Here is a 26,961-nt window from a genome sequence, read left to right as displayed (position 1 = left end):
TTTTAGAAGAAGACACACACAAAGGCCAATGGGTGAGAGGAAAAGGAATCGCACACGCATGAGCGTGTGCGATTCCAGGGTCGATATCTGAACCCCGGACAAAAGGACTCTCGACTGCGCGAGCACTGCTGCGCAGTGCAACACAGGTCGCGAGACCTAAAAAGGACCTCAAGCTCCTCCTATTTGACAGACACCTGGGTAAATTACCCGCGACGATACCCAAGTACTCTATACAGTAGACAAACTACCTTCATTGTATCCCCCCACTATCTTAATCAATGCTTGAACCGTGTACATCTCTTGTCCAATGGCTGCATTTGTCCTGGTCGCAGTTACCGATGCAATATGTCTGAACGTATTTATTGTAACTAACTTGCTGTACCCTTGTATCATGCTACTGCTGTAAAGCGCTCTGATGCCTTTGGGCCATGTCCGTGCTATATCAAATTTCAAAAGTAAAAATAAACAATGAACATGGCCATCTCATTTAATAGCACTCAAATCAAATTCATCTTTATTCGATCATTTCAAAATCATCATAATAGACTCAATCAGTTGATATAAATAGAAATTCTTACAAGTACAACCTAAAATAGATACAAATTAGTAATTTGAAATCATTACATAAGAACAGTCTCAAGCTAAAATTATCAATAAAAAGAAACATTACTCAGGCACTAAAGTATTAAAGTTTTATCATGCCTAATAATTTGTATATGAGTTTGAATCTTACGTTTTTTCTGAATCTAACGTTATCAAGCACATGATTTTAAAAATGTTTAATCAATTTAAACTTTAACAGCACATAAAGATATACCAGTCTTTTATTAGATGAATATAATATAGGGATTTTGATATATTCTTCATTGGCCAATATTCCCACAAATAATTTATCCGATAAACTGTACCTTTTTCTCCAATGTATTACAACATATGAAACCACTCCATCGTGATATTGTTAACCCACAAATAGATTAATTTAGTAAGTAGTACGCCTAATCGACAATGGAAAGTCTATAACAATTAAAGAGAAATATCCATGCTTTCAAAAAAAGCAGTAAATGGGAATAGCAAAGCTAGTGTGTGTGAGAGAAGCAAGAACATGAAATATGAAATTGTTCTGACATCCAACAGCACGATGACCTGTAAATCTACACATCTCAATAAAAAAAGGTGAAAATATTTCTGCAGACACTCGGTGGGAGATAGAGAAGGCACAGAAGTGCAGTCCAGACATAACAGGCTCAATCCAGATTATTTTTTATCAATCATTAAGGCTGAAGAGGCATGAGAAGAAATGAAGTCGAATTAAGGTATTGTACCGAATTGTGGTCGGTAATAAAGTGTGCAAACTGAATGGGGCTTACAGCATTAATCAGCCATTAATTCCCTGTTTCATCAGTTCACGTGACTGGTGGCACGGTTAAAGATAGGTCAATGGCTGTATTTCCTTTATTCCCCAGAGCACATCAACAGATATGTATAAGCATTGTCCAAATTCTCTATGACTCCTTGTGATGGGTCCCAATCGCTATACTGACCAGCTCATACTATTAAAACATTTCCCTGTATTTTACTGGAAGTGAAAACAGCCCAAGCTTGCCCCAGTAGTCAACGGCACGAACCTGATAGAAACCAGACACTGATCTGCTCTCTGAAAGAAAAAAAAATGAACACATGTAAATGGTCGCCAACTATAGAAATCACTAATATTATACATATTATAAGCGCAAATCCAGATCATTTGTGTCCTCTCTTATGAAGAAGAAGCATGAACAAGTCATTACAGCAAAACGAATTGCAGTGAAAAGCAGAGACATTACAAGATGCAATATCAAAACACTAACAGGAAAGTATTAGTTATGATGTCACATATCTCCGATTCAATTTTTAATGGCGAATAACGTTTCACTCGGTCAAACACGCAATCAAAAAATAGTAAAACCATGTCAACTATAGTACACCATATTCTGCAGTTTATATAGCACTTGGGGGGTAAGGACTCACTCCAACAGAAGCCACCAGTAGGGTGCAGGGCAAGTTTAGTAGAAACTGGTCAGCTGGGCTCTTCTATTAAAGTGGGTTGCTTGCAGCTTTTGTGACACGGTAGTTTAAAAGGTCAGACAACTGAACCTTGGAGTGTACTTCTTATCCCTGGGTACAAGTGGGAGCCGTTGCAACACTTAGGGTTCTCCTCACAGGTCTCAACATCAGATGCAGGACTTTTTTTGTCATCCACAGATCCAGTAGGGATCTGAAGAGGGTGCCCAGGGATACCACATGTATGACTGGCACTAACATGTGGGTTGGTGTGGCTCCTAGCCCTTCCTAACCGTTAGGAATAAAGTTCCCAGCAGTAACCCTACCTACTTACTCAGCATTTCCTGTGTGCTCTAACGCAAACAATTCTACAGTGCCCCTCACTATCTATAATCAAAATGATAGAACCTTTCTTCCCTTGTTCAGAGCTTTTGTGCCCCCCCCTTAGTGGTGTGGCCAGAGAAATGAGAAACCCCTCCTCTGTGGTCACTCAAAACCGATCCCGTAGCAGCTCAGATTGTTGCCCGGCTGGCTAAAAGGACAAAAGGGCCTAGGTGTTACCTACATCTGCCTGTGACAGGATATACTTCTTCGAAGATAATTATGTACCTAGGCACTTCCTAGATGGTCATTCTGTCAGAGGAACAGAACACCTCCCTACACCCAAGGCCTTTGTCCCAGTTCTGGGACCAAGTTCACACCTCCTCAAGGAGCTATTCAATGCCTATGTGGCAGTTGGAAGCTCGGTCAAATGGGCTTCTGGAGGCTTATGGCAGGTAAAAGGATTCTTTTTTACAGGACCTTTTGTAAAATATCTAGTACAAATTTGCCTTCACAGATAAATTGGATTTTTAATAAATATTTTCAAAATTCCAAGAATGAACTTTTTTCTGGTTCCTAGGTAGATATGACATTATTAAATTTTAATGTTAAATCCCAATACTTACCTATGGACTATGGAACAGCTAATCCTGCTATAGTGAAAATAGCTTTTAGGGCTTTGTTATTGTAAGGACATGTTTTACATTAAACATCTACATATGATACTGTTAAGTGCCAAGCACCCTGCCTTATTGGCCATTAAGGTTTAGTTAGGGGTGACTTACTAATATTTAAAAAGAAGGTTCAGGCCTTTAAAGCTGTTTTTATAGGTTGAATTTGCAGTTTAAACTGGCACAGCCAGGTTACTGAATGCAGGCCTGCAGTTATGCTTTGCATTGTGCCTTTAATGGTGGCAAAATATGGGCTGCAGTCCACTCGTGACATTTAACTTGCATGACCTAGGTACACTTTGTACCATATACTATGGACTTATAGGTAAGTTAAACATGTCAATTAGGATATAGACAATTTTAATAAGTTTTAGGGGTCAGAGCACATGTAATGGGGACTGGTTAGTACAGCCCCAGTGCACAGAGTAAAATAAACGCAGTATATGTCCAAATAATGGGGGATGCAAAAAGAAGCATTTTCCAACACACCCAAGAAGAGCAAGCAGAGGCCCTCAAAGGAGACAAGATATATTTTTGCCAGAGTCTATGGGAGATCCTGATTTCGAGAATATGAGATGGTACAAGGTGAAGCAATGTTAATGGTGCAGATGAGAAACCAACACCATCTTGCTGTAAAGTGGCATGTAAGAAACAAAAGAGTAGATAAAGTAGATAGATATAGAGTAGATAAAGTTGGAATTGTCTCTAGTTGCATTGCACGGGGTCATCGAGTCAATGGAGAATTTGAAGAACAAAGGCATTTTAAGGAAAGCCATTCAATCTATTGTTAATCTCAAGAATAAAGTAAACTGGCTGAAAACGAGGCCTTCTGAGTTGAAGTCATTGGGTTCTATTCATTTACAAATATTGAGGATGGAAAATCCAGAGGTTCAGGGTGGTAGAGGTTCTTGGTGGATCTCCTATTATAGGTATTGAGGTCAAATGTGTCACTCGGCTACCACAAAAACTGCTCAGGTTTAATCTCAGCGACAAGAATGCTGGTGTTTAAAACCACTGCAGACAAAAGTATACTACTACCTGTTCTTCTCGCCTTCGTAATTACTTCTGTCTGCTCTCTAAGACCCTGAACAGGACTGAACCTTCTCTTCAGGCAGCACTTTGCTGTTTGGGCATGGTCTTTTTTTGTTTTAGAGATGTTTCCACACTTCATAGCTGCTGTGCTCTTTCCATGGGCTTTGCTTTGAACTTCAAAACTGTTTCCAAGTTTTCTGTATTTCTTTTTTTTTCTAAAACATTTTTTAATAGGAAAAACAAAAGTTTTCTGTATTTCTTATTCGATGCAATGCCTCTTTGCTTTGTGTAACTTGAATAAACAAAGTAAACATAACAAAAGAAACACCATATTGTATGACCATATGCAGAGAACCAAATATCATTAGAAACGAATGACTTACACAATTAGAGGTAGTCAGTATGGGTAATTAGTAAGGCACTATACCTTGCAATCCCAGTTAGTGTATATCGTGAAGTAATGAGACAATAGGTATGTCATTAGTAACAAGCGAGAAAACAGGAAATAAAGTTCTCCCAGGCGATGAACGCATACTAAATCACCTCTTGTGTAGAGTGGCATATTAAATATGTTTGGATAAAACATGCAGAAGGCGTATCAGCGTGTAGGTACTAGTTCTCACCTCACATGTGAGAAGAGGTTAGTGTATATGTTGCATAAAAATAATTAGCAAATCAAAAAAAGGGTTTGAAAATTACCTATTTTAAATGGTGCAAAAACAATAATTGTAATGTGATGTGAAATAAAGTTTAAAGGGACACTCAATGGAAACAGAGTGCAAAAACTGCAAAGGTGGTGACATTGATCCTCGAGAATGAGGCATAGTGATGGAACACTCTGATCTATAAGGCATTATAGATGATGGCGAAAACAAATAAAGCCAGTGAGGTATCAGAATTGAGATGAAGACTGAACATTAGGGGTTGACCAGATGTTGCAACAAAGGGAAGAAGTCAACGAGGAAGAGGCTTGCTGCCAAGTACCAATGGCAAATGCAAATGAATAGACTGGTCGGGATGAAGAACAATGAAAAGGCAGCAGCGGACTTGACAAAGAAGAAAGTGCAGCCAACTGCTGCGATGTAACCACAGGCGATGTTGAAGAGAAAATAGAAGCAGACAGAAGAAGATAATGAAGGCAGTTGTGCAGTGGAGACAAGCTGATTAACACGTAGGCAATGAAGAAAATTAAAATTTTGGACCAGCCACAAAAAGCAGTCTTAAAAGTATGCAAAAAACCCAGAGTCTATGGCTTGACCCGAGCGGCTAGCCGTATGGTCTTGAATGCAGAAAAATAGTGGTCAAGGGAAAAGTCTGGGGCTACACAAACTGTAACAGGAATCTGCATGATGGTTTGCACTGTTCAAAGAGGATAACAATTAGCTGTCGAAAAGATGTGTACATCCCATGAAGTAAAAGAGATAAAAGGCAAACTTATTGAAGTGCAAGGGTGCTAGTTTGGGATGAGGACCTGCACGAGAAAAGCGACATATGCATTTGTGGAAGAGTGTGGAGCTTAGGGTCAACTTTCAGAGAGGAAGGGGGGGCGGAGCTTGCCCGGCCAAAAGATGGCCGCAACCTGCTAGAACTCCGCTCTACGCTGCCACTATTTCCTAAAGGATCCGCTCAGAATCCTGCAACAGCAACCTACCAGGCACGGGGGTTGGTTCCCTGGACGAAGGCGATCCCGGAGAGAGCGCCTGCCGCGTCCGAGCTCCCATCTCCTGTGGTCTGCGGGGGCTCGGCTGCCGCGGCGTGGTGCGGCCTGCAAATCCCCGAGCTGGAGTTTGGCTCTGCCCAGTGCTCCCATCACCTGGGCCGCGCTTCCTAACGCCGCACTTGGCCCCCCTGCGGCTGCTGTTTACTCCGCGACGGCGGTGGCGGCACTTCCAAGGCACATAAAGCAGAGAGATTGCGACGGCTCCTCATTGCCTGCTGAGACTCCCAGGGGCCTGTCTCCCAGCGATATGGGGCTGCCTTGCCTGAAGTTGTTCCCGATGCTGGAGGTGCGGCCATTTTGACTGCCTGCTCAGAGTGCCTTCAGGAAGGTACGTGGCACTTGCGCTCTGTGGCGGGACTGCCCTCACCTATTACCCACCTAGGGGCGCTTCTGAAGCCGGGAAACTACCTGTTTGGGCAGACTGACGCTTTATAGGCGGACAATACTTGCTCTGGTCCCCTTGTGGCTGACTTGGAGACGGCTCTCCCCCCCCCCCCCCCCCCCCCTCCCCAGGCTGTCCTCTGCCACCTTTGCCTCAGGAGACACTGGGACGCTGTGCTGCTCCCCTGGCTTTGAGTCTGGTCAACTGGACACGGCGTGGCGATCTTGCCTTGTACCTTGGGGACTCCGGTATCTCCGCTGCTGCGAGTACTCACCTGCTCCACCCGCTGACATTGGGTAGGTCGACAGGACCCAGCCGAAGCTCCAATTCGAGCAACACAAATCCAGGCACTACGAGGAGGGAGCAGAGGGGGGCCTCCCCCCTCAGAAACAGACACTTCGATGGATGACCCGGTTGGAGACATTAAACAGATCATTGCGTCCAGTCAGCAGGGCCTTAGTGCCATTGACACCAAGATAGACTCGCTGGCTTATAGAATGGACCGGGTCTCCGAGCGCATCGATAAACACTCTGAGCGCCTGGATATGGCGGAGCGCCGCATAACCGAGGTGGAGGAGGCTCAGACGGATGCAGGAGACACGCGGAAGCAGATGGAGTGTGCCCTTGCGGCCCTGCGAGACAAAGCGGAGGATCTTGAGGCCCAGTCGCGCTGCAGCAACCTGAGCATCACAGGCCTGGCGGAGTCCACTGCCACAGGTAATATGGAGCAATTCGTGGAGCGCCTTCTGACCTCCCTCCTAGGTGCAGACACATTCTCTCATCTCTTCGTGGTTGAGAGGGCGCACCGGTCACTTGGCCCTCGACCCCAGCCAGGAGCCCCGCCTCGCCCCATCATCGCAAAACTCCTGAATTATCGAGACAGGGACGCCGCACTGTGGAAGGCGAGAGAGCTGGGTCCCCTGCGCTACGAGGGATCGGAAATCTCTTTGTTCCCCGACTTTACTCTAAAGGTACAGGAGGCGCGGCGGCAGTTCACCTCAATGAAACGTAAACTGCGGGACCATCACATCGAATATGCTATGTTATATCCCGCCAGACTGAAGGTCCTCTTTAATGGGAAGCCGCGTATATACTAAGACCGGCAATCACTCCAAAAGGCCTTCCGAGAATGGGAGCGGGCCAACAAGCGTCCGCACACTCAACAAGCCTCCCCATCACCGAATGCAGACGTCAGAACTATGGATGACAATGACTGAGTATCTGGTGATAACTCCTTTATACGTAATGTTTTTATCCTGCTCTTATACCTATTGGCTTTGAGACTGGTCTCTGTGTTTTCTTATGCCCCCCTGGGGCCCTGTGGCGAGCAGGTTGAACCTGATCACATGTTGCTCTAGTGTACGTTTTCTCCTTCTATTTGGAGTTCCTTATTAACATGCCCCTCTGGCTACTCGTAGTGTGTGACCTGGACATTGGCCTTTTCCTTGGGGACTTGCCTCTCTGCTGTTATCCTGCTTCCCCTAAGTAGAGTTGCTCTGCATGCTCCTTGCTCCTAATTAATCACAGATAAGCTGTTGAAGGATTAGTAATTGTATGCAGTGTTTGAGCGGGGGGTAGGCTCAGTTTGTGTAACCGGGCAACATCTGTCCCACTGCGTTACCCGCTGTTTCACTTTTTGTTGTCGGGTGTTTCACGGGAGAGATGGGTGAGACTCCCTCACATTTGATTTCCTTCTTAGTGAGGTTTGGGTGGGTGGTGGCTTGCCTCTGTAGTGCTGGGGTTTGCAGGGAATGTGTGGGGGGTGGTGTGTGTTTATGGTATGTTTTATTTTATTGCTTAACATTTTATGCTTGGATCACCTTTTTTCTTTCACAGGATGGGGGGGTGGCGGGGGAAGCTTACCTCTGTGCAGTTGTTTTTCACTCCCTTTATGTACTCAACATGTCAAATATGTAACCCAGAGCTGAAGCGCCGGGGCACCTGACCTTTTTAACTTGGAATGTGAGGGGCTTAAACGATGGTCGCAAAGTGCGCAAAATCCTCGCATACCTGAGGCGCAGGGATGTAGACATAGCACTGCTGCAGGAGACGCACCTGCGTCCGGGTGGAGCTCTCACTGCAAAGTACGGACTGGCGAACTCCTCCCATGCGGCTTACTTTCCCTCACACTCAAGGGGTGCTTTAACAGGGATCAATCCTAAAGCAGGCCTCCGACTCGAGCCTTTACATACAGACAAGGCAGGCAGATACACAGTGTCACGGTGTTATGGCCCCCTATGGGAATTCTTAGTAGTTAACACTTACGGCCCTAACTATGATGACCCCGGCTTCTATCGATCCCTGTTTACAGTATTCCAGAGCCGCAGCTCCCTTCCGATTATCTGGGGTGGCGACTTTAACTGTATCATGCACACAACTCTTGACCGCTCGCGGGGCCCTGCCCGCTCGCTCTCTGCTTCAGCCAAAGCGGTGCTAGACGCTACCCTACAATTACATTTAGCTGATGTGTGGAGGTCACGTTCGCAAGTCCAGGGTGGGTACACACACTATTCAGCACCACATGACGTTCATACCCGCATTGACTATTGGTTTATCCCATGCGACATGATTGCTAGGGTGTTAGACTGCTCAATCTTTCCACGCACCTTCTCGGATCATTCCCCAGTTTTGTTTTCTCTTGCTGCCCCTCCCCGCGCCCCTTCCCCCATTTTTATGGCGATTCCCCCCCTACTCCTTATTGGATGCTGTTTTCCGCTCTGACCTGAATGAAGCTATCTCTGAGTTCTTTACTTATAACGTGGGCACAGTCGACTCCTTTGCTACTGTATGGGAGGTGTTTAAGGTGTATATACGTGGAATAGCTATCAATAAACATGCAGGTGTCCTTCGCGCCATCTGGGACCGCTAAACCTTACTGGAGTCCCGTCTGGCCGACATAGAGGCGCCGCGGATCAGTACTGATGATACTGCGCTTAGTGAACAGATTAAGTCCACTCTAGCTAAATTCCACGAGGAAGCTGACCGGGAAATCAAACATATGGGCAAGTACGCATCCGCCAGAGCCTATGGTGAGTCTGATCGCCCGGGCTGGGTAGAGGCGGCATTGGCGCGTAACCGGCAGGATCTGGGGCAGTTGTCGAGATTGAGGTCGAGGATGGTTCATTGCTGACGGTGAACGCTGCGATTAGTGCACGATTCCGTTCCTATTACCAAGATCTGTACAGTTCCAAACTCTCCCCTAGCGATGAGGAAATAGCCGACTACCTGTAATTTATACAACTCCCTTGGTTGCAGAACTGGCATCGTGAGTTCCTGATGCGGCCTATTGAGGTTGCGGAGGTCCGCCTTGCGCTGGGTTCCATGCGAGAAGGGAGTGCCCCCGGTATGGACGGCTTAACGGTCGCATTTTATAAAAGCTTCAGTGACCTTCTTATCCCTCATCTTGTTACTTTATTTCACGAAATTGCAGCTGATGGCTCTATGCCCCTTACCATGTTATGTTATGTTATAGTTTTGGTAGAGCGCAAACAGCTGCCCCAGCGAAGAGGCGTCCCGGCGCTAAAGAGCCACAGACCCAACCTGAGAGTGAAAGGAGTGGGGGTAAAGGTGGCCTAAAGAGAGGGAAACAGGTGAGTCTTAATGGCCTTTCGGAAGGTGGACAGGCTTGTGTGAGACGCTAATTATTACCCTATTAAAACCCAATAAAGATCCAGATAACTGCTTGTCCTACCGCCCCCTACCACTCCTCAACGTTGACGCCAAATTATACGCTAACATTCTTGCGAACCGACTATCCCTGCTTCTTCCTCAGCTGATTGGACCTGCGCAAGCCGGGTTTATCCCTGGTCGTACACTCACGCAGAATATTCGTACTGTCTTTGGTGCCCTGCAGCACGTGAGGCCGGAGGTCAAGGCCGCGGCAGTCTTCCTTGACGCCGAAAAGGCCTTCGATTCAATCGAATGGAAATTTATGAAGGCTGTACTGACCCGAATGGGTGTTGCTGGAGTGTACCTGCAGCTGATTTCACCATTGTATCACGCACCTGTGGCCAGGGTCCGAGCGAGCGATGCGGTGTCGGCAAAGTTTCCTATCTCCCGGGGCACCCGTCAGGGGTGCCCGCTGTCCCCGCTGTTATACGCGGTTGCAGCTGAACCACTGCTGCAGGCTTTCCGAGAATACCACAGTCACAGAGGACTCCGCTTCCCCCGATACAATCTCATCACAACTGCATACGCTGATGACACCCTCATATACGTCAGGGACCCCGAAGTCAATCTGTCCCCTGTAATCCGAGAAGTCCTTAGTTTTGGGGGCCTTTCTGGTTTATCGATTAATTGGGATAAGTCTCTAATATTCCCCTTGATGCCTGCGACGCAGCAATTCAAGTTAGATTACCCGCTGCAGTGGACTACGGAGCCTGTGTGATACCTGGGCATCCAGATCCACTCTGATGCGGACGTGATCTTGAGGGCCAACTACGGGACAGCGATAGGGAAACTCACAGATGACATTGATTGTTGGATACGTCTTCCCCTCTCTTTGACAGGCCGTGTCGCACTGATGAAAATGGTTGTCCTCCCACGCCTACTTTTCCTCTTTGTTTATATACCTATAGTCCTCCCGCAGCACATGTTTCGTGACCTCCACTCATTAATGACAAAACTAGCGTTGGCGGGTGGGACCATATTCCTCTGGGGGTTTAAATGCCCCGAACCTGGAATTGTATTACAGAGCCGCTCAGGCTTCACATGGATATAGCTGGGTACATGGGCCCCGGGACCTAACCCACCTTCAGGTAGAGGGGGATGCATCTGCCCCGCACTCTCTGGCACATTTTCTCACAAGGACCCCTTCGCGCAGATGTGGAATTCACCATTCCATCAACTCCGTCGCTCATGCATGGAACGCGGTCCTTGATATGTACGATGGCGCACAGCTTTATTCCCCCCGATAGCAGATTGAGTGGGGCCAGTGGTTTGGACCTTACTCGGACAGGGACACCCTTAATTCCCTTTACAAGCTACATATACAGACTATGCGGGATCTATTTGGAGGAGGGCGGGTGCGCACATGGGAGGAGGTGACGTGCACTACTAACGTACACACGGCACTGACTAAATTTCATTTTTTTAGAACTCGTCACGCCTTGCAGGCGGTCCTGGGTGAGGAGCTTGGACATTCCCCCTCTGACTCTACTTTTAGGTGCCCAGCGCCCGAGCAAGCTGATCTCCAAATTGTACACCTCAGCCCTTGCCACGAAGGTACCCCCCCTAAACAAAGCACGCCAAGCATGGCAATCTGATATTGACACCCCCATCACGGACGAGGTCTGGGTCTACTGTTGGACTGTAACTCGCCAAATTTCAATAAACGGCCGACATCGGCTTGCCCATTTTAAGTTCCTGAATAGGGTGTATCATTCCCCCTTGCGCCTGTGCCGGTTTGGATTACGGGAAACTGATAGCTGTGAGTGTTGTGGTGCCCCCCAAGCAGGTTTTTTCCATCTGGCTTGGCTCAGCCCCTCAGTAGTGGATATATCACAACCAAAGAATATGACTATCTAAATCTTTCGAAAGGCAAAACGGCATGTATATATGGAGTACCAAAAATCCATAAAAGTATAGAAAATCCGCCATATAGACCGATAGTTTCAACCATTGGGACAGTGACAGAACCACTGTCCGAATTTGTAGATAATCAACTAAGACCATATGTCCCTTTAATCAAATCTTATGTGCAAGACACAAGAGACATAATAAATCAAGTAGAACATCTAACGTTTAACTGCAATAATGATGTATTAGTGACTCTAGATATAGAGTCACTCTACAGTAACATTCCCCAACAGGAAGCCATAGAAGCCACAGATTGGTTTATAGACACTTTCAAAATACCTTGCTCTAAACCATTCATAATAGAATGTCTCCAAATAATACTAACTGAGAACATCTTTGCATTTGGAAGCCATCTTTTTCGCCAAGTAAAAGGCATTAGTATGGGAGCATCAGTGGCACCCTCAATAGCTAATATCTATATGGCAATGTGGGAGTCCAAATGTATCCATAATGAGGTTGCCCCCTTTTTTGAATCTGTTACCCACTGGTCCAGATACATTGATGACATCTTTTTTATCAGGACCGGTGGGGAAAATACTCTATCTGATTTTGTGCAATGGTTAAACCTCACAGATTCCAACTTGAAATTTACCGCCAATAGTAGTACTACCCAAGTCGAATTCCTAAATATCATCATTGTAAATCGATCAGGACAACTAGAAGTGGACCTGCATATAAAACCAACTACGAGGAACACGTTGTTACATTTTAAAAGCTTTCATCCATGCAGCCAAAAAGAAAGAATTCCATTCATGCAATTTTTACGAGTTAGACGGAATTGCTCTAATCTATCCGATTTTGATAGACAGGCTGCTATTATGAAAATTAAATTCCTAGAAAGAGGTTATCCCAACAGATTAATAAGAGAGTCTTACAAAAGAGCAAGATTTTATGATAGAGATTGTCTACTCAGAACAGAGAAACGACCAGAACAAAAACAGCTAGTATGCTGTAACTCAACATTGAATGCCAAAGTAAAAGATGTCATCAATACAAACTGGCATATTCTAAATTGTGACTCCACTAATAGCAACAAATTAGAGAAGCCTTTATATGCCCACCGTAGGAATAAAAACCTGAAAGATATCATGGTACACTCTAGGTTCGAAGATCATAACATGAACCATCCTTTTATTCAAAAATCCATTGACGGTAGATTCCCCGTTAAGGGAACAACTAGATGTACAAAATGCAAATCTTGTGACTCTATAATTCCAGGCGAAACACTCATCCATAATGGGTTTAAGATCCAAGCCACAAATATGTGGAACTGTACGACACAAAACATGATATACCTTATTCTCTGTCCATGCCAACTAGGCTATGTAGGAGAAACTTCGAGAGCCATAAAACCAGAATAGCAGAACATCGTTCAGCTATAAATACAAAAAAATTAATGGCCCCTCTGGTGAAGCATTTTTATGAATTGCGACACAAACCAGAAGATATCCGTTGGCGTATCCTAGAGAAAATTAATATACCAGATGACAAAAATGGGACGAAGGTCCGCAAGAAACGTGAAGTCTTCTGGCTTTTCTCACTAAATACATTTAAAAATTGCCTTAACAGCGAATTGCCATGGGAATATGCAATTACATAGTTATTTACTGTACCTACTTTATATTGTGCCAACATGGAGAACTAATCTTGAATTTCAAGCTGTATTGGAATCCATACCTCTTTACCTTATTTATAATCTATGGTTAATAGACACTTGGTTAGGCGACCCATAAATCTAAGAGTAGTTTTGGTTAATATTTGAATTATTATTTTACATAATTTGTTATATTTATCTTTATTTTGGTATTTACCAGTGTGCTCGATGCAGTTACTTATATGACGCTATATCAAAATTACACCAGCCAGGATTTCCCCTAACTTTAGGGATAATAGGGAAATAGCATTGCGCCCGATTTCATCTATGTCCATGCTGGACGTACGTAATACGTCATGTGAGTAGCGTTTTACGTTCCATCAAGACGTCTCCCATACGCGCTATCAGTAACGCGCCAACCGACAATGCCGTCAATATATAAACGTAGCACATATGCGGCAATTACTTTCCATTCGCCATTAAGGGACACACCGCTTCACATCGTAAGAAAGTCCCACCTTTAAACGAATACTTCTATTGAGATAAGCTCTAAGGATAGGAACCCGCTGTATCCTGCTACCGCTCCAGACGCATTGTCACGTCTTCTGCCTCTGTGTATCTATACTAGAAACTGAAATGTCTTTAAACAATTAGTAAAAGTGTGAGCAAGCTGTCTGTCATGTTGCGTGTCATGCCTGAACTAGAATTTATTATTTGCTACTGCCCAAGATGCATTGTCACGTCTTCTGCCACTTTGTATTACATTAACAATCGAGACGTTTTTAGTTAACTGTTAACAGCGCGAGTGACGTGGCTATAATGTGGCATGTCGAACTAGAATTTCTACGAATGTATCGTTCATTTTCAACGCAAGCAATGCAATGCATGAGCTGCACCTAAGAAATGAAACAGCTTGACTATTGTAGTCGATATTCGACCGTTGCTGCTAATGATGTCGAACCTTAGATTAGGCTCTATAGAGAGTAGTATACAATAATATTAACTAAATATAAAGAGTCCTAATATAAGAGACACTATATCAGCTCTATATTTATAAAGGATTTTTAAGAATATATATAGAAACGTTAAACTATAACCCAAATAAGCTTCTCAGTTCCTACCCTTCTTTTCCATTCATTAGGATATATCAAACCTGCCATATATCCGCCATCTACGCGAGACATGTCCCCGTCAATAATAGATTTTATCCTTGGATAAGTTTCTCACATCTAACTGACGTAATATTAGGAAATGCTAATTTTAACCTTACCTCTATGTATATGCCCAGGTATATTATTACGGTACAAATGGGGGTGGTGATGGACTGAGCATCAGAACCAATCAAACACTCACACCCAGTCAACAGATCTGGGTTTGATCCATCACCGTTCTTTAGCCCACTCTGCCACCCCAGTTCAGACATGGCCATATGCAAATCAGTCTGACCCTGTGCCTCATGGGAACAGTCCAGCCCGAACTGCCAAGCCACGTCTTCCCTGGACCGGAAACAAGCTTCCTAGGACCGGTTTCTGGCATTTCAGCCGTCTTCAGGCAGGCTTGCTTGAATCCAGTGGCAAAGTGAGCAAGGGACTCACGTCTGAGCATACCCTGCCAACTTATGGCGAACAAAGCGGTACAAAAGGGGGTGGTGATGGACGGAGCATCAGAACCAATCAAACACTCACACCCAGTCAACAGATCTGGGTTTGATCCATCACCGTTCTTTAGCCCACTCTGCCACCCCAGTTCAGACATGGCCATATGCAAATAAGTCTGACCCTGTGCCTCATGGGAACAGTCCAGCCCGAACTGCCAAGCCACGTCTTCCCTGGACCGGAAACAAGCTTCCTAGGACCGGTTTCTGGCATTTCAGCCGTCTTCAGCCAGGCTTGCTTGAATCCAGTGGCAAAGTGAGCAAGGGACTCACGTCTGAGCATACCCTGCCAACTTATGGCGAACAAAGCGGTACAAAAGGGGGTGGTGATGGACGGAGCATCAGAACCAATCAAACACTCACACCCAGTCAACAGATCTGGGTTTGATCCATCACCGTTCTTTAGCCCACTCTGCCACCCCAGTTCATGCATGGCCATATGCAAATCAGTCTGACCCTGTGCCTCATGGGAACAGTCCAGCCCGAACTGCCAAGCCACGTCTTCCCTGGACCGGATAGGTATATTATTAAGCAACAAATAATAGCAGTTCTTTTAACTTTAGATCGGACTATCAAGTCCAGCCATTCATGTATATATCGCAAAAAGGAATTTTAATCTACTATCCTGATTGATCTACAACCACTATACCCTGGTTGGACTGGTACATTATAAGTAAGGTATAGATCACAATACTCTAAATGGTTAAACTATAAATCATTAATTCAACACTACATCATTTATGCAACTACATGTTCTGTATCATTAGGTATCTACCTGCTTGGGATATTTTAATTTTACCGAACTCTGGCAATTCTACTCTGGAGTACAGGTACATAAATCGTGAACTTGTTTTAGAGCACCACCTATCACCTAGGGTTTAGTAAAAACCACCTTGGGTTGCTTGGTATCTGCTATCTCACTTCTTCCTTCACCTCTATTAGATGAAATGGTTAACTCTGTCTTTTTTCAAATGTATTTACAAATGTATTTGCATGCCTTTTGTTCCTCCATCATATCATATATCTAGAAAGTGTTTTGTCTGAAGAACGTTAAAAGACATACCAAAAATCAGCTAAAAATATGTGTCAGTCAAATAGATGTAACGTAATCTGCAATACAGATAAATATGCGATACAAAAACATGTCTGAAATGTTGCTTAGTACTCTTTTTTAATTACAGGAATTGTGGCTTTTTCCTGACGAAGGCGTAACTCACGCCGAAACGCGCGTCGAAAAAGAAGTCTTGGCACAGAATTGTCTACTTCTTTTATAAAAATATTAATTTTTATGATTGTAATGATTTTATTGCATATATGTATAGAATAAAACTGTGTATTAATATTTTGTGCAATTCACATGTAATGAGTGAATAAATTAATAAAAGATAAATACTTTTTACATTTTGTATCTTACCTGTTGTTGTCAATTGGAGTTATATTGCTTAGAGACACATATTTAGCAATTGCCTTTGATTTTTGATGATTGCCTAGGTGGTTACTTTTCATTGTCTGCCCCCCAGTAGCACAGTATTGGGCTAAGATCTTTCATAAACTTAGCGACATCGTTGGATCACCCTTATCCCCGGATCCATTGTTGGCCTTGCTAGGATACACTAAACCTCTTAAGAAGGTAATGCGTAAATTGGTTGCTTTAGGCCTCCTCTTACCCAAAGGGCAGACTGGCGATGAGATGGATGAGAGGACCACTGCCCACCCTGGTGGAATGGGAGTGAGATATATTGTATTGTCATACTCAATCAGAGGTTTACAATGAGATGAGGCCACTGAGTAGCCGCCCGAAGAGTTTCTGGAATCTCTTTGCTCAATACTGTGCGCTCCAAATGTCTAACCTGGACGCTTCTGATGACTAATTACTGTTAGGGGTTATTTTCATCCCATGCATACTATGGTGTGATATGGCTGTTGATCCAGATTCCCCTTTTGGCTATTGTCTTGCTGTAAAGTGTCTACGCGGACGTCTGTCACCCTGCAAAAAACTATGTGAAATATTGCCTTCTCACCCCGAGTCGCTTCCTCTCCTAAGACGCTTTTCCTTGCCTGCCTTCTCATTGCCCCCCCAATCCCCTCTTTATCAGTATTGTTTCTTTGATCCATGGATTGTGATACTAGTGATCTGCATTTGTTTTCTATTGTTTTATTGCTTTGTTTAGTCCTTTCAGATGTCAGGGCTCGAAAAATCCGAAAAATGATACTAGTCCTGCAGGTCTAGTATCTTGAAAAATCTCCTCGACCTAACTGCAACCTACTTGACCTCAGTCTCTGAAAGCGGAGAAAATGTGACAAGATAACAAGATTGAAAGGCATCTTTATTGCTCATTCGCTTTGTGAGCAATAAAAATGCCTTTAAATCTTGTTATCTTGTCACATTTGCTCCGTTTTCAAAGATTGAGGACAAAAGTTAGTTTGTTTTCCTACTCGCCAGAAAGGGCGAGTAGGACCCAAAAATAGCTCGTCCTCATTAATTCTACCTCGCAAATGCGAGGGGGCGAGTGGATTTGTTGAGTCCTGGATATGTATTGTTTTTTGTCTTTATTCTTATGTTTTTTATTTGAAAATTCAATAAACACATATTTGTTTTAAAAACTTTCAGAGAGGAAAGACTGCCTGTGACAAAACAATTGCATGTGGAGTGGATTGCAACTTCTCTGCACTAATAATGTACCCTGAGGGTACCTAGAAGGAAAGTCTCACTTTTAAACAGACAATATTGTGAGAAAGTGGTTTCCTACCTGTAATACATACTCAATGTTGGCCCACTTAGCAAATAAGAGAATTTACCAGAGGTGATAGACTTCAAAAATGGTTGATAGTTAATTTACATATATATATATTTATATATAGATATATTTATATTTATGCTAATAGGTTTGGCGTCGTTGGATGGATTTTCACAACACTTCAGGGAAAAAAGTTCATCCCTCTCAACTCCTTCCTGGAAAGATTCAGGAGGATCCGTCAAATTTGGCAGAAAGCTATATCTTAGTCCAGACAGCATGCTTGATTTGGTGCACATCAGTTCAGTAGTTTTTTAAGAAATAAAGGTTCATAAATGTTATATAACTGGACGGTTGGGTTCACGATACTCTTGAAGAGACCCATTATTACGCATTTAAAAAATAAAAAGAGCGATCTGATTGGTCAAGGTTTTTTTCCCCGTTGACCACCTCGGTCTTACAGGAGTTTGCGTTCTAATTAACTGGCAGCAACATGAAAAGAAATGTGGTGGTGGCCATTACAGAACACTGGGACTTGGTTCCCTTTCCTCAAATAAAAAAAAACAAATTATATAAGGGGACGGGGTAAGGCTACCCTGCCCCCCAGCTAATGTGGAGGGCACGCCCAACCGGGCTATAAATTCGAGATTTTTTTTTTTTGCCTTGATACCTCGGTTCTGCTGTAGGATTGCCCTTATAAATATATTTTTTTAAAAGGTGGCCACAATTTTTTTTAATGTTCCCCGGGTGGGCTAGGGCCCAGGGGTTGGCGCTTTGTTTTGGTAGGGGAGGTGGTCTGCGACCCCCTACCTGAGCCTTATTTAGGCCCTGGTGAACCTATTCCCCTTGACTTATTCTTTTTAGGTTTAGCCTTGCTTTGCAGCGCATGCACTGCTCGCTCGGCGAGATTTTTTGTTAACAAGGACTTTGAGAAGAGGGCTTGAAGCCCCGCCTCTCATTTCCATTGGCTGGCATCACCGTTTATGCTAAACGGTGGCCTGCCATTGGAAATGAGGGTTTTTTGTTCACGCCCTTTCGCCTCTGATCCGGACTCGGTCGCCTGCTTTGCTGCTGTCGCAAAGCGCTTTCTTATCTTTATCGGGCCATTTTTTTTTTTAAGGAGCTTGGGGAAGGGGTGAGGGGGCAAAGTGAGAGACGTGCAGCAGAGCGGACTACGCCAGGACAGTTATGATCCATATTAATTGCAACTGAATCAACTGGACAATCAAGTACTAGATACCGGACTTTATTTTTCCGCGAGACACTCACCCCCAATGCATTATTCCCAATTAGAGCTTTGTACCACTACCATCTATGGCCATGCATATTCCCCTAGGGATTATTTATGGGCTAGCCGCCTGCTCTCCACTTGTTCCACCCTTGCCACGCATACCACCGCAACCCCTGCGTCGTAGCGCCACTTTCCGTAAGTATATCCCCATCAGTAACATCTTTATCTGCTCACATTGTTCCTGCAGTTGCCGAAGACGAAAAACCTACAAAGACGAAGGTTCCTGCAAACTGAATCACAATTTCCGGGCCTCTCCCGGCACAGACGGACGGCACTCAGGACCAGTGCCACTTTATAATGATTCAGAGAGGACTCACCAGAGTTCAAATCGCTGCGTCTCCGCTCGACCAGACTAGTGGGATCTTGGGCGAGGCAGACCAATTGAAAAGTTTGAATTGATATAGGGAGGGTTTATATAGTGATCCCTGCACATTTCTAAATGTGTACGTTTGATATTTATGATCTGTGGGACTATCTCAAGCTTTAGACTCACATTTTTTTTTTACGCATAGTTCTGTTGGGGTCCTGGAGGGGCATCTGCACTATTGTACAGTCAATTGATAATATTTGAGAGGACGGGAAATGTGAAGAGTCGACCTGCTTATGTAATGACTATGTAAGTGTTTTTTTATATACTTTTTACACTCCACAGAGATTATGGCACGAAAGTGAGCACAATTGCTTTGAATTTACTGTAACGTTACAAAATGACAAATAAAGTTTAATTAAAAAAAAAAAAACCTGCACATTTCTGGATTGCATTCTCTGTTGTATTGTTTTGTTTTTGTCATTGAATCTTATCTTGAACAAGGGGGAAGTCATAATATTACCTCATTTTACGACCGTTAATTCCGATCCGCTGAAAGTGGGTGAGCTTAGAAACAGATCACTAAAAACAGGCGCGATATAAAAGGTCGTATGCTTTATGCCGGCCTCTGGTAATTCATGAGCGGTGGAAACAAGAGGCACATGGTGGGATCCCAGCTTCTCAATGTCATCAAAGCTATGTGATCTTGGCCAAATCACTTTATCTGTGTCCGAAATCTTGTAGCTTCCAAAAGTGAAGGTGCTTAGAGACATAATAATCACAGTAGCATGTGTGTGGGTGCGTGGGAGTTTACGGACTCGCTTGTTTGTGTTTACAGTCGGTTAGTTGTGGCCGGTTGAATCAAACACCTGAGTTATGATCTTGGCTCTCATAGTTGAGCTTCACGTGTGACCCTGGGCATCATTACTCCATCTCCTCGTACCTTAGTTCCCAAAAATGACAGATCAAATGCAATCTTGAGCGGAAAGGGAAGAGCGAAATTTATTTATGCATGTTTAAAACAAAGTTACCAGGTGATGGCCGCACAGATGTTAGAGCCGGTTATGGAGAGACAGCTTTCTATTTAGCGCCCACTTGCCATTCTAGTGTCTTAGTGCTGCAAACTAAGGGTCTTGTAATGGTTTATGTTTTGAGGTCAGATAGTGGTGAGAAGTTGGTTTTTCTGCTCCCAATCTCCAATTTTTCACAGCAGAGTGGCGATTTGTTGTGATCAAGGGGTATTCATTTTAATGTGCCCCTATAAGGCGGGCGCATTGCCGGAGTTAGGGGCAGAAAGGTGGGTGCAGGGCAGGTGCATGTGGGAGTTCTCTGACCTGTGAAGGGGTGAACCCGCCCCCCACCCGGTAGCCTGAGGATGCATGAGATGTACTGTGGAGCGTGGGGGTTTCTGATCCCCTTGATTGGGGAGTTTAAACCCCCTCCCCCCTGGGATGGGTGAAGGTTGCGATGGGGATGCTACTGCCCCCCCCCCCCCCCCCGGATTGGGGAGTTGGTGACCCTTCCTCAGGATGCACGTGCTGCGGTCGTGCTTTTGACCCCTGTGCAAAAGAGTAGGAAACACTTCTGGGTATCCAGAGGGGTTGACATGGGTGCAATGAAGGAGCGCTCGCGGGGGAGCTCGGGAGAAGGTTCACGTCCGAGGAGATGAGTTGGAGCTGCAGGGATATCTGCGGGAGGAGGGAAGTGGAGGGAACTCTTCTGAGCGCGGAGGTGAGATCTGCAGGAGATGAGAGGAGGGAACTCTTCTGGGTATGGAGGGGGGATCTACAGGAGGAGGGAAGTGGAGGGTACTCTTCTGAGCACGGAGGTGAGATCTGCATGAGATGAGAGAAGGGAACTCTTCTGGGCATGGAGTGGAGATCTGCAGGAGGAGATGACAGGGGACTCTTCTGGGCACGTTGGGGAGCTATGCGGAAGGAGATGAGCGGGGGAACTTTTCTGGGCATGGAGGGAAGCTATGCGGAAGGAGATGAGCAGGGGGAACTCTTCTGGGCACGGAGGGGAGCTATTCGGAAGGAGATGAGCGGAGGCACTCTCCTGAGCATGGTGGAGAGCTCTCTCTGCAGGGGGAGACGAGATCTACAGGAGATAATTGGAGGGAACGCTCCTGAGCATGGAGGGAAACTCTCTGCAGGAGATAATGAGCGGAGGGAGGAGGGAACTTTTCTGAGCACGGAGTGGAGATCTGCAGAAGATAAGTAGAGGGAACTCTTGAGCACGGAGGGGAGCTCTCTCTGCAGGGGAGATAAGCGGTGGAGGGGGGACTCTTCTGGGCACAGTGGGGAGCTATGCGGAAGGAGATGAGCGAAGGGAACTCTCCTGAGCACGGTGGGGAGCTACAGGAGCGCACAGAGAAAGGAAGGGAGTGTGTAAATGGAACTCGGTGTAGAAAACTCACCAGGGGTAACAGAACGGGGGCACCGAGGAGAACTCTTCAGGCAGAGCTCAGCCGAGGAGACTTCCGTGGTGAAGACAGTCTGAAACGGGAGCTTGGAGGGTCAGGTTTGCAAGGAAAGCTGGGGGAATGGGGGGGGGAGATGTGCAGGGGGCGCTCAGTGGATGAGACTCCTTTGCTAGAGACACAAGCACAGAGGGGTGACCTCCGCATGCTGGAGACCGAGGGCGGAACTTTGCAGAGGGAACACAGGGTGGGATGGTGGGGCTGGGGCGGCAGGAGAGGGAGTGCATTGCAGAGCGAACTTTGAGGAAGGAACTCTGCCGCGGCGTCTCCTCTCCGCTCACTTGTGATCTTGGAAAGTGAAAGCAGTGATTCAGGAAATGCGGAGTCAGTGGAGGGCGCAGGCCAAAGTGCGGCTCGGGGAAGAGAGGAGTGAGGTCGGCGGACGGGCGGCTCTGCGGGAGTGCAGGAGGTGAACCTGGAGACCCCACAGCACCTCATCAGAGGAACTCATTCAGGACTGACAGCATCTGCCAGAGGGGCTCAGGGCAGCACACTCTGCCGCCCGCAGGAGCCCTGGCACGAGAGCGGAGAGAGAGCTCCTCCCAGAGCAGGAAGTGGAGGCGAGAAGGGGCTTGCTCAACTCATACATACAGCACTGGGGCAGGTGCAGTGCCACTCACACTTACAGCACTGGGGCACATGCAGCTCCACTCATACATACAGCACTGGGGCAGGTGCAGCTCCACTCATACATACAGCACTGGGACACGTGCAGCTCCACTCATACATACAGCACCGGGGCAGGGGCAGCTCCACTCACATACAGCACTAGAGCACGTGCAGCTCCACTCATACATACAGCACAGCAGCAGGTGCAGTGACAGATGTTTTAATTAATTTATTGCATGAATAAAACAAGCATTTGCAATGCAATAGGTCTCGCAGTTACGCGAGTTTAAGCTATTGGCATTGTATATTACAATGCCTTTTAAATATGTTTTTAAAAAGAAAACAAACATAAAAGGCATTGTTATTTGCAATGCCAATAGCTCAAAATCGCGTCAATGCGAAACCTAATGCATTGTAAATGCTTGTTGTACTAGGGGAGAGGGACTGTGCCCCCCTCCCCGAACCTCAAAGATGCCCCAGTCACCTCCTCCTCCAGGACCATTTGATAATAGGGAAGGGTCATGCATTCTCCCCGAGCCTTCATTAGGCTCTAGACCCATCATCCCGGGGGGCCAGTGTATTTTTGGGGAATGGGAGCATGTATGGGACCCCATCCTTGAAGATTGGCTCCCTTCCCCTGGAGCTTGATCGCAGTGTTCCACAGACTCCATCCCTCGGTACACTGCTGTTCCCTGCCCAGGAAAGTGAGAGCAGGGAATAGAAATCTATTCTCAGCCCACAAGCCCCCCGGTCGAGGGACACAACTATGCTCCCGCTATGGTGGAAGCAAAGAAACAGAGTTGGCTCTCGCCAGCACCAAAATGGGTGATGGCTGAATAGCCTGCTTTAGCTGCGGGGCCCTGGTGCTCCCTCCACAGCCGCAAAAGATGGACACATTGTGGGTGCCCCTGGTGGGCCCCAACCAATGATTTAAGATGCCAGCTCTCACCAGGGGAGCCAGCATGGCCCACGAGGGTCCTAGGGCTACCCCTGCAACTCCAAACAAATATATTGTGGTTGACTGAAGTGGGCACCAGGGCACCCACTGTTAAAAAACACAATGCTGGCTCCCCCCGTACTTCTCACGGCTCAACACTTAAATAGGTGTGGGTGCTCCAGGTGGGCACTAGGGAACCCAAAAATAAATATATATATTAAAAGTTAAACTAATAATAATTGAGCTGCAGTAGCCACTGATTTATTACTCACTCCTCCAGAGAATAAGCACCCTATAATGCCCTGCAGGGGCTTTTATTAAAATTTTTGGTAGCTTGGTAGTGCCCCTAGAAGGCAAATAGTCAGCGGTGTTTGAATTAGAAGGAGGAAGCAAACTGGCAGTCTCACTGATGTTATCATCACGAGGGATAGCTTTAGGCATCTGGGCTAGGTCAGAGTGACCCAAGCAGGTTTAAAATTTGTTCCACTGAGTGGAAACAGGATGGACACCTGAATCTGGCCTCTTCCAAAAGGTAGAAGGGCAGAGCCGATGCCGGTGGGATATCGGCACCAGTAGTGTCTGAACTGGCGCCGGAGGCAGAGAAGGAGCCTCTCACACTGAATGAGGTGCCGGGTCAACTTCTGCCGGTGCCACAGGGGCACTGTACGGTAAGACTTTAAGGCAAACTGGCACGAGGAAAGTCCAGTTGGCAGTATTCCAATCAGAGGCCCAAATGGTTCAATGGACCCTGTAGACGCACTGGGGGCTGTGCTGTTCCAGAACAATTACATCATGGTTTGTAGGAACAGTACCAAGTTGGTGCCCGGCATCCGAAATTCCAGGTAGGCTGAGAAGCATTGGTACCAGAAACAGCCCTGATGTCTGCACCATCAGTGGAGTTTGAACCAGTACAGAAGGTGGGTCTGGGACCGGAGCCAGGCCTTGGGCTGGAGTGAGCAAAGGACTTTCTGGCCTGATGTCTTCAGGCTTGGTTTTGAAGGAGGACACCCCTGGTGGGGAAGAGAGCTGAGGTGACCTAACTCTCAAGTGGGAGCAGCATTTAAGAGAAGAATCTTCATGACTACTTCTTCTTGTGCATCCTATTATTTTCCTTTGAAGATTTTGATGAAGGGAAGGAAGGTAACCTCAACTCCAAACATGACTGCAAACCATCGCAAGCCCAGTGCTCATCATGCATATGCACAGCAAATAATTTTGCCTGCTGCTCCTTGATCACTTTTGTGTGCATTAAGCTGCACTTGTCAGAGAACTTCAAGTTGTGCTTCAGGCTTAGACACCAAAGGAAGACATCATGAAGGTCTGAGATAGACATCTATCCATGACAGGCACTGCTTAAATCCTGACAGGCTGTTACAACCCTAACACACTGCACAGAGTTTTGACGAAATATGTTTTGGAAAATGTCTGAAAATTAGAACAATTCTTAGAAAGCAGCTCTGGATCCATATTGAAGGGTGTAGAAAAAGGGAACTGAAGTGAGGGGACTGGTGTAGTGCTATATTGCATCAGAGAAGTCGCAACTGTGTCACATCTAGTGCCAAGATGGAGCAACTGTCACCTACTGGTGAGGAGAGATATTATAAGTTTTCCAATCCTGTCTGATGCCTGGGGATATTCAAAAAGTGAGGATTCTGCAGGCTGAACTGTCCATCAGACAGCATGTATTCCTTCTGTCACAGTAATGCACTGCAGGTCTTTTATGATTTTATGAGCCCTTGCTTGGTGCTGTGTCAAACCAACATAAACGAAGAGAAAGAATCATAACAACCAATATCAATTTGCTTTATTTTACCACAGACAATAGACCAATATGGTTGCAACAGACCACCATGAAAGGGACCACTGCAGGGCTGGGGTTGGCCGTGGTAAAATGAACGGCTTAGTGAACTGGCAAGGTCTACACTGTAAAACATATTGGCAGATAGCTTTTGGCATAAAATGCCATCAAGAGAGCTTTTGAAAGAGCAAGACTGTTGCTGCAATGGCAGCATTTACTGACGCTATGCCTTAGGGGCATCTTTCATCAACTCAATGTTCAGAGACTGATTTGGGATGCGACTCCCACTCTAGAGAGTGACACCATAAGAGCTCCTTGGTCTCAGAGCATTTATTTTTTGCAGGGGGAAACAAAGATTTTGCAGTGGGACATTCACAAACACACTTCTTGGTTGCCTCTATTAGGGTTTTTTCCTTTCCAGTTATCATCAAATAAGCTTCTAGGTTTTTAAAGTGTATTCCTCTCTAGTTATCGTCAAATAAGCTTTTAGGTCTCAGCAACTTTTATGTTTGTCAATTCAGCTTCCCTTTCGTATCCCTTCCCTTTTCCAAAGTGTCCATATGTTGTTTTTGTTGTATGTCTTTCTAGAATAACTCAGTTTAATATCTTCCCATTAAATAGAGGTTCATGTAGCAGATCAGACTGTGGAGACTCCCCCTTGGAAAAGAAAAGAAAGATAGGCTTGCCTCTTCAATTCTCCTGCTTCCTATAACTGGTCTGTCATTTAATTTACCAGTATTTCCTTTTTCTTACTCTGTCTCATCTGTTGTGTCTTATCCTGCTGTTTCTTACCCTAGTTCTTTACATCTTCCAAGCCCAATACCCTTCCCCACTTAATTTTTACCTGTGCTTTTAGATATGGTCCCTGTTCTTTAACAAGTTATTACTTCTATTTTATTTTTCTATGGTTTCTACACTAGGGCAGAGCTATGACCATTTTGTTATGGTTCAGCCCTTATGAGCAAGCTCCCTGAGAATGTTTCTTGTTAGGCTTTTTCTATTGTCTGTTTTCATTGTCTGTAGGGTTTCTTCTAACTGCCCACCCTGTTTTATCAGCTTTCACTTTTGGATCAGAAGCTTCCCTGGTTAGCCTGTTTGACTATGCCGTTATTCTGTCACCCACCTGGAAAAGCTATGTTTTTTAGAGAATGTGAAAGGAGCAAAGAGAAGATCCGGTATCACCATGGACTGAGAGGCACTAACCTGCAGGTGTCTGCCTCCTGCTGGCTCCATATACTCTGGTGAAACGCTCCTGTCACTCCCTAGAGATTTCTGTGCCTTCATACTGGGTCCACACTGAGGATAAGCTTGTCAGAGATTCCAGCCTCCTTAATATACATTCATGTTAAAATTATATAAAAATAGTACCCACTTATTGTTTAACTATAAAATCTGAAATAACCTTTTTTGAATTTAGAAAATAATGTAGCAATTATTATTTAACTTTAATTTATATTTATTCATACTTTTTACTATTTTAAATCATTTAATTTAACATTATTTGCTATGGGGTGGTATTTTGAGTTCCTACCTCCATTGGTTTCTGTAGGAGGGTGTTGCAATTCAAGTGGTTAGCCATGTTTAGTACTGGACTACAAAAGTGTAAGTTATTACAAAAGTGCAGTTTGTGAATACCGAAAAGAGGTAAACTTACTCAAAAGCTCAAACATACTCAAAAGTATAAGTTTCCTTTGTACATTAGGCCCAACATGTCCATGAGAATGACCATTAACAAAGACAAGTAACTTGTTCTAACCACTGTTTCCTCAACTTTTAGGAAGTAGTCCTTCGTGAATGTGTGCACTGAGATC

General features: G+C 45.2%; 1 protein-coding gene across 1 annotated transcript in view; it reads right to left on the bottom strand.

Moving 5' to 3' along the window:
* Nucleotides 1–473: 473 nt before the first annotated feature.
* The window catches only part of IDUA (alpha-L-iduronidase), a 1,533,398-nt gene continuing 1,506,910 nt past the window's right edge, over nucleotides 474–26,961 (bottom strand). The window contains exon 14 of the mRNA XM_085640933.1: nucleotides 474–1,654. Within this exon, the coding sequence (XP_085497059.1) occupies nucleotides 1,554–1,654 (101 nt within the window). The 3' untranslated portion in view covers nucleotides 474–1,553. The remainder of the gene's footprint in view (nucleotides 1,655–26,961) is intronic.

Source organism: Triturus cristatus, chromosome 2_2, assembly GCF_964204655.1.
Source record: "Triturus cristatus chromosome 2_2, aTriCri1.1, whole genome shotgun sequence".
NCBI classification, from domain to species: Eukaryota; Metazoa; Chordata; class Amphibia; order Caudata; family Salamandridae; genus Triturus; species Triturus cristatus.
This window is presented reverse-complemented; position numbering and strand designations above follow the sequence as displayed.